The sequence below is a fragment of the Cyprinus carpio genome, chromosome B10 (genome assembly GCF_018340385.1).
Source record: "Cyprinus carpio isolate SPL01 chromosome B10, ASM1834038v1, whole genome shotgun sequence".
Classification (NCBI taxonomy): Eukaryota; Metazoa; Chordata; class Actinopteri; order Cypriniformes; family Cyprinidae; genus Cyprinus; species Cyprinus carpio.
Genome location: NC_056606.1, coordinates 19,557,117 through 19,573,625, shown reverse-complemented (window position 1 = coordinate 19,573,625; position 16,509 = coordinate 19,557,117). Strand labels below are relative to the sequence as shown.

At 37.8% G+C, this 16,509-nt stretch overlaps 1 protein-coding gene across 2 annotated transcripts; it reads right to left on the bottom strand.

The window, feature by feature from the left end:
- Positions 1–1,627: 1,627 nt before the first annotated feature.
- Positions 1,628–15,788, bottom strand: LOC109110200 (neuropeptide Y receptor type 6-like). 2 transcript variants are annotated; one of them, XM_019123243.2, is made up of 3 exons: positions 15,475–15,788; positions 14,823–14,893; positions 1,628–3,683 (listed from the first exon to the last, which is right to left on the bottom strand). In XM_019123243.2, exon 3 carries the CDS (start codon positions 3,565–3,567, stop codon positions 2,431–2,433), a length of 1,137 nt encoding a protein of 378 aa, XP_018978788.1. In that variant the 5' UTR covers positions 3,568–3,683; positions 14,823–14,893; positions 15,475–15,788; the 3' UTR covers positions 1,628–2,430. The 2 variants fall into 2 exon arrangements, with proteins under 2 accessions (XP_018978788.1, XP_018978786.1); XM_019123241.2 differs by lacking the exon at positions 14,823–14,893.
- Positions 15,789–16,509: the final 721 nt, after the last annotated feature.

The following is a 16,509-nucleotide window of genomic DNA, read 5'->3' as shown; positions in this document are numbered from 1 at the left end:
GTGAAATATGTAATGAGGCTGCAACTTTAGATTTAGGCTACATCTTAAGTAAAAACTAGAATGATAGACATAGCCTATATGTTATTTACATTCACTTTTAAAATTGTAGTAGGCCTACAGAATGTCTATATGGAAATAGATAAACACAGCAGAACCAGAGAAAAAAATTGGTTATCTAACCAATGGCTTATTATAACTGGGTCATTTTTGTTCTGCGTTACCTTTGTAATCTGTAATTGTAAGTATTTCCATAAAGGAGCACATCAATGTTTCAGTACAAGATTCTGGTCGAAATTAGAGCTAAAATAATAGCTAAAGTAATGCCCTTAAACATTAAAGACTCAAATATATGCTGCATTCGCAAGTAAATCTGATTGCAGAAAGACTATAGGGGAGATTCTGTCATATCAAGCTGTACACATCAAAGCCGCCAGGCCTCTTTAGATGACGTTTGAATAAATATAACGCAAAAGAGACTCATTTTCGATTAGAGCAGCACGAATAACCCATGGCGTGCTAATAAGGTTGAGAATTATAAAACAGAGAGGAGACGGCAATCCCTCTGGACAAACAACGATTATCTGTTTCTATAATCTCAGAGCTCTCTCGCTGGTGCGTCCCCTGAGGCTTCGGCCTACACATAAACGTACCGAACCGATGGAGGATTGTCTTCAAACACTTCAATTTCAGATATAGTTGGTGACGTGCTGGAAATCAATGGCAATTTAAAATAAGTGCATCTTATCAAGAATGAGAAAACAAGGTTAGGTAAAAAGCTTTTATCTGTGTGCACACGTTTCATCTCCTTTAATAAGAAAACCGCGGCAGCAGTGAAAGAAATGGGACACGTGAGACAACAAATCAAGCGACCTGAGATTTGTAACACCTCCGAATAGAACTCCTTGACCTGGAATGGATGTGATTTTAGCACCTGGGATGTCATGTCACAGACAGCACGCTGAAGAGCGGCATGATCTGGCATAATGAAACCGCTCTCTCTGACAAAATGCTAGATGTCCTTTTGACCAATGAAATTCCATGACCTTTATATTTTTTTTCCAGATGTCTATGATTATAAGGCTTTTTAAAAAAAAATATTTTGTGTGTTAAGTCACACAAAACCTTTCAAGAACATGTTTAAGGTCACATTTCACCCAAAAATCAAAGGGAAAAAAAAGTTTCTCCCTGAGGAAGACAATTTTTTTCTTAACTTTGTGAGACTCTCTTATACATTACAGTTATTAGACAGTAAATATATAACACCCAATGTATCAAAATTTTGATTTCATTTTAATCATCTTCCCCTGACTTTTAATAATTGCTATGACCTTTATAGACAAACATACCTGTAGATTAAACAGAGCTTTGGCGCCAGCAATGCTGAAGTCATGGGTTCTTAAGGAATGCATGAGCTGATAAAATAAATACCTTGAATGCAAAGTCACTGTATGAACATCACAATTTTATCTCTTTTTGTTAACATGCATTTAGTGGCTCGTGCATCGGTACTCCAAACAAACCTGCTGTATATGCAAATGATTTCATTTTCAGTAATGAGCGGAAAAACATGCAACATAATTACTAACGCCACCAGTGAAGAGAAACAATAAGAGACATTACATGGATGTCATGTTTCCAAATTTATTTGCACTTTCAGAACTACCATTTATAAGGCAACAAGAACGTCAACACCAAACACTTTTGTTAGAAACTGAACTTTGCTTTGACTTCAATCATCAAGAAAATATGTAATACTAAACTGGCATTGGCACAGTCATGTATCTATTGTAACAGAAGATGGATGTGTTGTTAAGCTAACACCAATGCTCAAATGTTTAATATGCTTCCTAATATTACAGAGGCACGATTAAAAAAGTTAAAATGCAGCGCAGGCGGTCTCACCAAAGCAGCACAATAAATAGTAATAGTTACAATTCATTAAACAACAACACCAACAACAACAAAACCAGACAGAAGAAATACTTTGGTGAGGGCACCGACTCCCTGCTACAGTGAATAAATAACTGATAGAATTGCACATGAAAAGTACTTTCATTATAACAACAACTTGCTGTTTGCAACTTGCTTAAACAATCCAGCCTCATAAATCAGTCCTTCCTCCCTAACACAAAAGCTTGAAAGTGTCATCAGAGGAATAATCACATTCTTGATGGAATATTTATCCCGTACATGTCGTACACGGAGAGAGGAATAACGCCCTGACTACCCTAGCTGTTGATAACAAAACATCACACCGCGTTCCACACCTGGACCCCAGAAAACACGGCAACAGTGGGTTGAGGTTGTTTTTAGATCTCTTGGGTATGAACTGATGCAGAAACCCACATAGCAACTCCACGTCTCCATGGAAACAGTGCCAGCTCATCCTCAACCCCTCCCCTTATTCTTCCCTCCGTTCCTGCCATCTCTTTAGCAGTGAGCGCACTGTTCCGATCTCAGTAGAGAGCCCTGCTGCATGGATGAGACCTTGGTGACGTCAGTGGCCACCGTCGACAGCGGGAAGCTCTCGTAGGTCTCTGGTACACCCCAGCCACAATGGCAGCGCTGGAGCGTCGCCTTCAGCTCCTTCTGGAAGTTGGTGTTGAGGAAGCCGTACACTACTGGGTTCACGCAGGTAGACGCCATTGCCGTGAGGTGGCAGGCCGAGAAGATGACATCGTGCTGGCAAGAAGGAAGCACCTGGTGGTACCAGTCAAAGATAGTGTTGAAGACGTTGAGCGGGAGCCAGCAGAGAGCGAAAGCGACCACGATTACAACCAACATGGCGTTGACACGCTGAGCGCCCCGCGCCTTCCTCTGCCGGGCCTCGGTGGCTTGCTCCACCATGTCCTTCCGTCTGCGAAGACGCAGGAATATGCGCAAGTAGCAGAGTAGAATGAGAAGCAGGGGGAGGCAGTATTGGAATAGCAGAAGCGAGGTTGTGTACGCCAAACGGTTGCGTTCGGACGGCCAGAGCTCCATGCAAATCACGTGGTCGCTGAACGGGTTGAATGGAAGGCTGAGGTTCTGGAAGGGGGCATTAGTGAGGATGTTAAAGGACAGGAAGGGTAGGGAAATGAAGCAGGCCACCATCCAGGTGACTGCCACGGCCAGGTAGGAATGGCCTGCGGCGGGCGTCCAGCCGGTGGGGTGGATGATGAGTTGATGCCGCTCCAACGCGATGAGGACCAGCGAGAAGATGGACACCGTGATGGACATGCATTGCACGAACGGCGTGACCTTGCACAGCGTCTCACCCAGGATCCAGCGATCCATGAGCGTGTAGATGACCGTCACGGGGAGGCACACCACACACATGAGGATGTCAGAGCAGGAGAGGTTGGCAATGAGGATGTTGGTGACGTTCCTCATCTCCTTCTGTCTGGATATGATGAAGACCAGACAAGTGTTGCCCACCAATCCCACCGCGATAACGGTGCTGTAGGCCACGATCAGAAGTGTTGTGCCACTCACAGAGGGAGGGCACACGCTGGACTCAACCCATGTTCCCTGGCCCAACCCAGCTGAGGTGTTGCTGATGTTGTCCGAGTTCGCAGAGCCCTCCATAAGTCCCAAAGTTGTTTGAGGAGAAGCTAGGTGTTCACAAAACCGTTAAACAGCAGATGAAAGTTGACTCATTGTTTAGGTCCTTCCATTTATTTGCAGACGACCAGTTGGTTGACCTGGAGGAAAAGGAGCACGTAAAGACTGTTAGCTGGCATTAAAATGGACAATATGTTGGGAGGGATTTAATGGGGAAGGATTTAACTCTGCAAGTGAGTCTCTGGGAAAGGTTAAACCACCTTAATCCAACGGATGTTTGTGGACTTGAAATCTGACCACAAACATCTTGTTTAAGGAGAAAACACTGTAAATCTCTCTTAAGTGGTTTCACCTCATCGTTTCTTGAATTAGCTCACGTGTATGTTTACCAAAACACACAATACATTCTGCTCTAATAACGGTGTGGACTCAACTAATACTCTTTGCAAAAACTCCCTCGGGATGTTGACAGGCCATCCTGTCCGTTAAGCTGACAGATGGAGGTCTCTCTCAATAGAATTCTCTCTTAATCCCTTTTATCTCTAGATAAAAGAGTTCTCTTTTCTTTGCCCTAATATGGCTTTTATCTGATATCTGATTTATCTTATTTTAGCAATAAAAAAAAATAATCATATCACGCACTACAGATTTAAAAGCTGTCAAAACATTAGCACATTTTTATACAGAATTTATTTGGGCCGGTTTACCTGGTCAACCTCAGTCAGTCTGAAGGTTTGGGAATCAAAAATCGTATTAAATAAAATACTGGAACTGAATGTTCCAAGTTTAGTATTAAGAAATGTACTTTACAATAGTGTTTCCAAATACAGTAATGTTGATGTTTCATATGTTTGGATTGCATGGATTAGGGATGCATCCTAAAAAAGTATTTAAAAAAAAATTGTTAAGTGAAATTTAAACTCCTAACTATTTCCTTCTCTATTATTCTATTACTCCACATACTTGAGTAAGCACTGCATCTAACTTGACTTTACTTGACTCCTGTAATGCATACAGATAAATGCATCAAATATTTTACTCCCGCTTCAGTCACTTTGGCTAATTTATTCCTTGGTCCGACCATTCTGAGTTTCTGGATTGAGTAAGTGTTGTAATTAAGCCACTGCTAATATCCTCTCTCTCCTCCGAACCAACTGTCAGGAGTTTCACACCAGTTTATTACGTCATTCATCTCACATGGAGTGGGAAGCTGATTCAGGGAATGCCTTACTGAGATTATCTATTCCACAGTTTCAATCCTTCACAGCTCTAAAGAGCATCATTTATCACACATAATCTTTTAAAGAGGACCTCTTCAATTTACATTGTTACAAATGAAATCCCAGTGCTTTTAAAGGCAGCAAAAGTGTGCTTCAGTTTCAAGTAAAAAAATTTGGGAGAAAAAAAGAGAAGTAATTTTCCATGGAAAAACTTACGAGTACAACACTAGGGTTCTCTGAATGGTTGCCAGGGCATTGCTATGCAGTAGCTAAAGTAGACTGCTAGATGTTTTGGGGGGTTGCCAGTAGGGTTGTGTACCGAAACCTGGTAACAATATGTGCTGAAACTGACATAAGCATCATCACCTCCCTTGATCGCTAGTTAAATTATACTGCATTCATGTCTCAGAAAATTCATGTTAACGCAAGTCAGAAAGCTCTGATCATACAAATCCAACACATCTTTGTATTAGCAATAGTGTCCATGATGTTTTCACATTTCGACTTAAAGCACAACTCGGGAAATGAGTCCATCCGATGAGCACCTGAATGCAGCAATTACACTTCCTCTGATAGCAGCATGTAGCCAACTGTTAGCTAGCTAGATTTAACGTGCATTAAAATGCCTAAACTTAAACTTCCTTTTTAATGAATTGCAATGAGAAGCATTTCTAAACCTATTTTCCAGAAAAAAAGAGAACATTATGACGTTTTTACTCCACAACATCAGTCAATTAACTTCCTTTTCTGATCTTATGTGGCATCTTATCACAGAATGAGGGAGAAAATTTATTCTTTTATGTAGTAAAGGCTATGTCAATTAGCAATGGTTTATAAATATATTTAATTCAGAAAATACTTGAGATGGCTTAAAGAACACAGATAAACTATATATTGTTGCAGTAGAGTGATTACTGTCTTTATGTTTCATCATTCAAATACCTTGTCCATATTAGGGATTTCCTGGAGTGTCAGAGAAGGGTCTGTCTGCAGACTGCAAGACAGGGGCGTAACTTGAAGTGGGCGTAACTTTGACGAAAGAGGCGTAACTTGAAGTTGTCCAAATCACACAGAACCACGCGAGATGTCAAAACGATATTTTGTCGGGCTGCGTTCGAAAACGCATACCCTTTAATTAGGCACTTAATTTCAATAAGAAACTAATTTAAACGAGCGATTAAAAGAGTACATACTCTACAGCCTGAATGCGTATTTGTGTATGAAGCATTAATGCGATTTGGATATCATCATCCGCTATGTTGATCATGTGACCTACAAAGTTAAAACGAGCGAAACTTAACGAGCGAAATTTAAAACATATGAGTGAAAGGTTTAATGAATGTATTTGTATCTTGATAATGAAGATTGTAGTATAGCCAATACTGTTAATTTAAGTTTTTATATTTTTTAACTCCACTAATGTGATTTTTTTAAAGAATTAGAAAACCCAAAATCGTTATCTCTAGAATATTTTTTTCAATTATTTTATGTGAATTTTTTTTCTTGTATAGTATCTTATACTATGAACACGTTATTTTTTTATTTACTGTTTTATGGCGTTATCTTTTTATTGTTAGATACAACCGTCTTACCCATGATCTTTTATGTAATAAGTTTGGCAATAATAATAAAAAACCAGAGGTACAGGTGCACTACCACCTCACAGCATCACTAACTCAACAGTCCAGTACATTCTCTCAGCGACTCTGCAATATCTGCACAAACGAAACGTCGAACAGCTGCTCGAAGATCTCACCTTTGGAGAAGATTGTTGATTTTATACTCTAAAATGTAAGTATCACTACTCAAAAATTAACATTACCCCATAATGAATTGCATCTTTTGCTCACCCCAACACTTACATGCAATAATAATGATAAATGCCAACCAATAATTATATACATTTTTTTCCTTAAAATTACATTTAGTAAAGAAGCAAAATGTATTTTCTGTCGTGACATAGCTATACATGAATATACACTAACGCAGTTGATGTGAATACATCAGTTTTCAGTCAAGCAATTAATACATGAATAGATCAAATATTTATATTTTTTTTTTTGGTAAATTACTGACAACAAGAAACATGTCTAAATGATTAAAAGAATGTATAAAAGTTAGCATCACAATAAATACAGACATGTACAAGTCAACAACACATGAAACAAAGCTTCTTTCAAACTAACTGTTCTAACAATCATGTATTTACAGATGGTGAATCCCACATCTTACTATCATCTCAACACAGCTGAGACAGTTCTGCTGCTGCTGCGCTTCACAATCTCACTCTTCTCAACAGGGATGTCGTGTCGTTGAGCAACAGGATGAGGAAAGACCTTGATGACAGCTCTCTGAACCACACAACCTTGAAGCGAGAGCAAAGAACACATGCAGGACAATCGGGGGAAGTGTGGCTAATGGTTAGAGAGTCGGACTCCCAATCGAAGGGTTGTGAGTTCGAGTCTCGGGGCCGGCAGGAATTGGGGGTGGGGGGAGTGCATGTACAGTTCTCTCTCCACCTTCAATACCATGACTTAGGTGCCCTTGAGCAAGGCACCGAACCCCCAACTGCTCCCCGGCGCCGCAGCATAAAAATGGCTGCCCACTGCTCCGGGTGTGTGTTCACAGTGTGTGTGTGTGTTCACCTGCTCTGTGTGTGTGCACTTCGGATGGGTTAAATGCAGAGCACGCATTCTGAGTATGGGTCACCATACTTGGCTGAATGTCACGTCACACATTCGGTTTTTATCTTACCACTTTCAATCTGACTGGTGCTGTGTCTGCTCCAAACAATCGTGTGCTGCTCTCCATGAGCACCACTACCTGTAAAACATTTACACCAGAGTTTACAAGTACATGCATTGATTATTACTTTTGTAGTGTGCTAAAACACTGAACTGGTTCAAAACTGTGCTTGAGCACGGCTCTTTTCTCCAGCTTGATCAAGGATTGTAGGCCTCTGTAATAAGAGCACTGTCAATCACTTCAGGATAAAAGCTCCATCACATTTTTTGATGATGCTTTTGAAGCTTCTGAAAGTCAGCCTTCGTCTTATAAAACAGAAACCAGCAGAACAAAACTTTACCAAATCAAATCCTCAGTGTCTTTTTTGGTGTTTCTCCAGATGCTCTCGCTGCTCTGGGGTCACTGAGGATGACGAGACACCACAGCAGCATCTGGTCCTGATGAGACAGTAAGAGCTGGAGTGATGGAGCGTCTCATCCGTGTCTCTGGACCATTTCCGGATGCTGCAGTGGACTTTCTCCATCCTCAGTGCACACACCAGTCTGCAGAGATTTTCATAACCTACAGAAATAAAAAAACACAATACAAAAAGTCATTACTTTATTCTTTTGTTTCAGGTTTTTCCTTTTTTTCCCCTTTCCTTGCAGTCCGCTCCACCACAAATAGATCTGCAGCAAAATGCACAGAAATCAACAATAAGAAAAGTGTGCTGTAATAAATAACTGTTTGAAATTACACTATTAAAATGTTTTATTTATTTATCTAGTGTACAATACTTACACAAATCCTTTGATGGCAGCATTCCTCATCAGTCACTCTACAGCAGATAAACATAATCTGTTCCTGTAACATCAGACAAGAGTCAAGTAACCTCTGTGATTTATCTGTGATATACTGCATCTGCATGTTGAGTTAGTAACTGATGTAACTCGCTTTTTATCCAACACAAATGTTCCTAAAATTATCAATATTGCAAATTGACAAATAAAATAGATAAATAGTGTTTAGTTACTGTATGTAGATTTTGTTTGTTTACATGACTTACATTCATCTAAAGCAGTGTTGACAGTGAATTCTACACAATAGCACACATTCATCACTCAGATGTGTTTCATGTCTGTTAAATGTGCTTATCTGCAATACTTATTAAAGACTATCCTGTCAGATGATAATAGCCAATTAGTAATAGTCTTCAAGATGTATATATGGTTTATGTAAATCCACTTTACAAGAAGTGTACTTAATGGAGCTCCCCTGTTATTTATTCATTATAAAACGTGTTTTTTACAGCCCAATCACAAATATGCTATATTATGTAATTAACAAAAAGGTTTTATGGTTTAGATTAAGCCAGGATCAGGCCATAGCTCAATTAGTCTTGTCTGTGAAACCGGAGGATTAGCGTCTTTACACCTTTTGCTTATATGTTCGACTTTACACCTTAGTTTTTAAAAGATTATTAACTCCAAAATCAATAACACTGTAGAAAATAACTTGTACTCTTAAATTTAAATAATTATTTCGTGTGAAAAATATATTCTCACCATTGTAACTCATTGTAACTTCTTTCCAGTTTAAACGGCGGTTGGCATCCAGCTATTGGTGCAATACCGCCCTCTTCTGTCCCGGAGTGTGGATCAGATAATAGGTTTTCCTACTAAAGTACGCATCACTCACATTGTCCCCTACCATTAATATCTATGCATCAAATCCTGCCTAAAACCCCTGCTTTCCTTAAAAAAACGTAATCAATATTCTACTCTGTGCCCTACTGAAAGCAGCCAACAACTTATCATTTTGACATCTCCCGTGATTCTGTGAGATTTCGACAACTTCAAGTTACGCCGCCTGCTTCAAGTTCGCCTCTTTCAGTTACGCCCCTGTCTTGCAGTCTGCAGACGTACACGCTTGACAGATAGAGATACCTTGTCCATATTAGGGATTTCCTGGAGTGTCATGAGTTCTATTACTTCTGTGATGCATATGTGTAGTTTCTGCGCGAGGGTGCCCTCTGGATGCCAGTATGAATGAAACAGACATTACATGTGTTTATATTGATCAATATTGGCCAATCCATCCTATTTTGGGTGAAAGGAAAAATAACACTTTTCTCAAAAGAGTAGTAATAGAGTAGTAGACGTGATAATCCATGTTTTTTTTTTTAAGTATGGGTCCAGGCACAGTTTAGGCACCGTTACCATTTTAAAATTATTAATTTGGCAATTATTAAAAACCCAAACGATACCCAAGCCTAGTTTCCAGGTGGTTACTATTGTCTAACATCTATTTTGGACCCTAAATAAGCCTTGGATCTCTCCTTTAATTCAAGTCTATGGGATCAGCACTTCCCAATAATGTTTCACATCAATAAACCATAACACTACTGTACACTGAATATGCATACATATTGAAATAAAATGTATGCAAATGTGACATTATAACTTTTAATGTTTTTTTTTTTAATTTATTATTCTATTTTTTTCTATTTTATTAAAAATGGCAAAATAAAATGTGCATAAGTCATCACTAATGCAGAAAAGCATTCTAAGAAAGAGGTCAGATTTGAGAATATGATACATCTGATATATTATACATTTGATAGATGTGTCCTTCAGAGGATACAAAGTATTGTATTACCACAGCACTGACATGCTGAGATATAATGGCATATATCAGAGGCAGCAGCATCTGAGGTTTGTGTGTGTGGAGAGAGTGACTCAAGAATTTAAGGGAGTGTGTGAAATTATATAAGGCAGAACTAAATTAATCATCTAATTTTCATATCACACAGACAAGTCTGAGCGACATGCTTTCATAACCACTCACAGAGATTCTCTACTTGTGCAAATCCAATGCTCATTGTCATTTGAGATAAAAAGAAATTGAGGAAATGAATAAACCAAAAATACAAAAACGAAGGCAAATGAGTTACAGCGTTTCCAGCAGACATTTAAATCAAGCTGAGGTCAAAAAGAACATTTTAAGGGAACAGTTCATCCAAAAATGAAGATTCTGACATTTATTCACCCTCATGTTATTTCCAACCCCCTGGAATTTCTTTCTCTTGTCAAACACAAAGGAAGAAATTTGTAGCAGAATGTTCAAGCTGGTCTTCTCCATACAATGAAAGTGAACAAGAAGTTATATTAATATAACATAGTTTTTGTTTTCCAATAAAAAAGGGTTAAAAAATTATGCCAAATTGTTTTTTTTTTTTTGTTTTTTTTTTGTGACCTGTCCCTTTAATGAGAAAAGCTTATGTTAAAATCTTCACACAGGAAGCCGAAATTCGCAAAGGGACATTTATCATTATTTGTGAGCTGCTGACTAAGTGTACAAGGTCAGATCTAATAGATTAGGTCAGAAAACAAAGAGTGAATTGTGCCAAAGTGCTTTCATCCTCAATTAACCTTGAAGAGTTCGACTGTATTGACAGAAGCTGTAGCAGTTCATTTGCTTGTTCCTCATGATTTGGATCCTGTCATTCTCACTGTAGCTGCAAGTTCCTTGTCAGGCAGCTAGTAAGCTGACAACAACTACTGCTATCAAGCACTTTGGTCAAGCATTACTGAGAGAAGAATCTTGCTTCTCCAGGGGAATGTTAATGTTTTTTCGGTAACCTTTTTATTGGTACTTTATCATGCTTGCAGAACTACTATTTGACTCATATTAGCAGCTGTGAGTCACTTGGGTAATTGACAGCTTTATAATGACCTTGAGATGTGCCAGGCTTATCACAACCTCTGATTAAACAGACTCTTGAGGGTACTGTTGAGTCAACAAATAATAATGTGAGCGATCAAACCTAATCAAACCATTCAGTCTTAAGATGACTGTGTTCTTGAAGTGTTTAATTTTTTTTCTCTTTTAAAATACCTTCTCCAATCTAATCTTAAAGGAACAGTGCACCTAAAATGAATGAAAATTCTTTTTCGAAGAGTGTTTTGTCATTTAATGTCAGGGGTGTCCAATGACTTTGAAAATATCTTCTTTTGTGCTTCACAGAAGAAAAACACTTAGAGAGGTTTAAAATGACATGAGTGATGACTAAACTGTAAAAAATGATTTTTTAAAAAGTTATAAATAAAACAAAGATTACAGAAGTATATTTTACAAGGAAATGCTATTTCAGTCCTCACTTTTTTTGTTTAATTCAATGTGTTACTTGCTGATTCTTTGTAATTATTTGTGAAATTTACTAACAATTTTTTAGTAAAATCTCTTTCAACATTTTTTTCCTGTGTATGAGTAACCATTTGGAGGTTCAAAACATCATATATAACATTGATCTTTTTATCTGAACATGCCAACCAGCCAAAAAAACAAAAACGCTATGCTATGCTTTTCTAAATTATCTGCTCCATTTTCGTCTGATGGTAATGCGAATAAAGAAATCCCATAGATTTGCATTCAAGGAGAACTCGCCAATACACATATAAATAAAAATAAAAAAAAAAAAATCGAATATTTTCCACTGCAATCCACATAAAAATAGATCTACTGTAGCTGTCAGGGATTGAATCACATTTTGATTAAGAAGTGTATCCCTGAGATATTCTGATAACCATACAAACACATTTCCGCTGATGATGTGCTTTACACAGATGGCAATTACACATTTCAACAACCTTGGACAGCTGGAAATTATCTCTCTCTTTCTTTGGAGTGAGCTCTCTCTGAACCTTCGGCAAAAGGACAATGACATGCTGCTTATGGCAGCTGAAAGACAGTGTTATGGATGTGGGTTCATGGCCAGAGAAGCCTTCAGCATCTCTGATTGAAGAAGAACAGCCTGGCTCTCTGCTGTAGTGGATTTACATGAGTTGTGAGGAACACTGCTGAGTTTCCATAAATATGAGTCTCATAGGATGGTGGAAGGGCAATTCACTACATAGGACGCACACTGAAGGTAATAGCCCTACTGAAATACCTCAAAGTGGCCCGAGGCGATGTGGTTCAAATCCATCTGGGCAGGCCAACTACACAGAGACAAGCCAATTTATTGTAAAATCAGGGTTGTAGAATACAGCTCCAGCATAGTCTATTATGTTGGAGGACATGAAAATAGCAGGAAAGTATAAAGCTATGCTAAAATATTCACATAAAAATTCCTTAAAGGATCAGTTCCAGTTCACCCAAATGAAAATTCTGTCATTTACTTACCCTCAAACCTAGTCACTATTCACTTTCATAATATATCCTTAACATATGTATATTTACATACGAATGGTAGTTTGTGATTTTTTAAAGAAGTTAATACTTTTATTCAGAAAGAATGCATTAAATTGCTCCTAATTGACAGTAAATGCATTTAGAATGTTACAAACAAATGCAGATTTGAAAATTAATATTCATCAAATAATTCTATCACTATTTTCACAAAAATATTGAGCAGTACAATTGATTTCAACTTTGATGAGAAATGTTGTTAGTGAATCAGTCAGCACATTAAAACGATTTTAATCATGTGCCACTGAAGACTGGAGTCTTGATACTGAAAATTCAGCTTTGCATCTCAGGAATTAGTTACATTTTAAAATACATTAGTAAAGAAAACAGTTGTATTAAATTGTAATAATAATACTTCACAATATTGCAGTTTTTATTGTATAACCCTAAAAAAAATTAAAACACATTCAAAATAAGAGACTTTCAAAAACATCCGACACTTTTTAACGGTATGTATGTGTACAGGTTTGAAATAACATGAGAGCGAGTAAATGATGACTGGATATTAATTTTTGACTGATTTTTTTAAGTTTAAGATCCATTTTAGCTGTGTCTTTCACCGAAGGGAAGCGTAAAGACTAAAAATCTGTGACAAGCCTTTCGGAGCATAGTTAAAATGTCAGATTTTGGGCCACAGGGCTGTAGTAAAAATCTCAAACTTCAGTCGCAGGGTGTCCTTTAAGAATCTCACGGTGTCACCTCGCTCTGTAGGAGTCAGGTGTTTAAAATGCACCGGGGGGATGGCTTAAGCATAACACAAGTGTCATAAAAAAAATAGTGCTTTCTAGACACGTCATCTTCATCCGACTGATGAAGTTTGACAATCCATCAAAATGTATTACATCCTTCCAGTGACCTTTGATGTTTTCATCAGGCTTTTTAGGTTGGGAAGCCTCCCCTCACAGGCTAATGCGGCTTCACATCAGACAGACATATGTATGATCTCTGCGCATTGAGAACTCCCTCAACACAGCACACGTAAAGACTTTTCTTTTCACCTTGAACCTCCTCATCCTCAGCTGGAAAATATGAAAGGCAATCAATCAGCTACAGAAAGGTCTAAAGAAAAGAAATACACCTTATAATGTATATTGCAACGGTTCTCAAAAGGTTTTGATCCAAGATGCAGATTTTACATTGAACATCAAGTATGAACCCAACCTAAAATCACTTCTTACTACACGTGTAATAGAGTCTCTGAGGTTTTACATTTGGCATTGAGTACAAACTGACCCAAAACCATATCATACACCATATCATATTATAAAATACGAGTATGAAGTATGAACAGACCCCAAATTACATCTTACACCAAATGTAATACAGTCTATGTCATATTTTCTTTTACCATTTGAAGTTTTGTTCCATTTCTTATAATGCAAACACAGTTTGAGTAACTTCATCTAAATGACACATAAATTGGAGCCTTTTGCATCAAGAGCAAAAGATATTCAAGGGATTTCTTCTCCCTTTTAAAAGTTGACATAGCCATTTATTTTGCTACCTCAATTTAAGCAATTATATAGTTAGATGCACTTAGCCTAATTTTTTTGCATTCAACATCATTTTTTCCACTGATGTGTGTCCCATTTTTATGTATATCAATCCACCATTTGGTTGAGAATCACAGACTTCCTTTTTAAACTACATAAACTTAACCTTATGACCATCTGTTGCTATTGTGCAGATTACAATAATGCATTGCCTTTCTTCCATTTAGTGCACCAAATCTTCTATGATATGCAGCTCAATGTAGGAAAATAACAGAATAATCAAGAACTACAAACCCTTGAATTAAGTACTAGATAATGCAAGGGGTGGTGATTTCTGAAAACTAATCTTAGATGACTTATGGCTAGATGACAACTGCCACCCCACTATGTCTTGACTGAAGGGTCTGTCTGAATCGAGATACAGTCTTGGGAAATAAGTAATGGTCTATTTTAAGAGAAAAGGAAACCGTAATCACCATTACCTTGAGATCCTTTCACACCTGTCGATCAAACCGCCGGGAGGGAGACACCATAATAAACCCTCCACAAGGGCAGAAATCATTCTTAGTCTATATAAAGTGCAATATCATACCTCTCATCTTCACATGTATCCTTAATCTTGTGTCTCTCGAGCTGCGTATCTGAACAATCCTTGTGTCTAGCCTTGACAAGAAGCACACGAGATTACAGAATTTCAATGCACGCTGACAAGCACATGCCAGACATCTTAAATCCCACTTGAGGAAATGATTATTCTTTCCCAGAATTACTATTTCCTCGTCACGTTCAAGCTGTCAGCTAGATCATTCTATCAAGTCTCAAATTCCAACTTGGTGGAAAAGGTGAAAACACTCTGACCTCCTGTCAGTTATAATTTCCATCAACAGATTCCACATAAGCACCAACCTGACTTCATGCTCAGAGACTTGAGCAAACTGCTCACTAGATTGTTACATACACATTACTTTTAGTAGAAGTTTCTTTATAATAGGTGAAGAACAATCACACCATGGATATATCAGAAAAGCTTATTTTTATCTAAAAGTTAAAAACCACAGTTCATATCACATGCCAAGATTCTGATTATGAAAATCAGTTGCATAACTACTCAACACAGAAATGCGAGGAATCCTAGACATTCCTTTAGACGCGTTTAAACTGTGTTCACGTCACACGTCTGCTCAGATGTTCAGTTTTTAAATCTCTACAGCGCGACATTTTCATCATATATAAAGCGATCTTACCAGTAAAGCTGTGTTTTCTCCAGCGCTGATGATGCCGACAGTGCGGTGAGGGTCTGAACTCGACTAATGACGGAGGAGGGGGATGCAGAAACTCCCTGTTCCAGCAGCAGCAGCTGTCTGATTCTCTGGACGGGACTTCAGGCGTGCAGATGGGCAGAAAGTGTCGAGATGAAACGCTGGGAAACTTTGCGTGGATGTGAATATTGGTGTCATCCTCCCCCTCGCGCGCAGATTTCACGGGCTCCTTTGGCTCATCACTCGATTGGTTGTTGTTTGGAGCTCTCAGCAACCGGGCTTGATAGCGCTGCATGCTGTAAGAAAGGTTAATTAATAAGATTTTAATTAAGGCTAATTGACAAGTCACTGCTGTAATGTCACTGCGTTCGTATCAATTAAAAATAAGTGCCTCGTCATTAAGATGATAAATTTATCAAACATTGATATTTAGGGTTGAAAATTACATGGTTATTATGATAATAAATAGCCTAATGTTATATGGATTTTTCAAAATGGCTCATTTAAAAAAAAAAAAAAAAAAAAAAACCCATTGCTTAGAACCCCAATGTTTTACATGTTTGAAAAACGCTTACAGCCTACCATTTTCTATATAATGAAAAATATACCATTTATACAATATATACCATTTCAAAACCATTAGGTTTTGGGTGCAGTGCGCACGTTGCCCAGAGTTGAAGCTGGCTCAAGGACCGGGAAAGGAGCCAAAAAAGGTCTATGCTAGATGACAAATCTATTACTGATTTTTAAAATATTTTTGATGTGTTCATGTTTGAATGCATTGGATTTTAATGTGTGTTTTAATGTCATTAACAGATAGCTACAGAAAAAATGCATTCACTAGTTCTTTTTTAACTACAAATATTAACTGAATTAATATAAAGTCATAAAATGTACATGTAGGCCTACATTTATAAAATTATTCTAAAAAAGGGAAAATTGCATGAGTCTCCAGAAGTTTTTTTTAAAAAAATTATTCTTTAAGGTTGTTTTACAATTATGATTTAAACTCAAATCTCA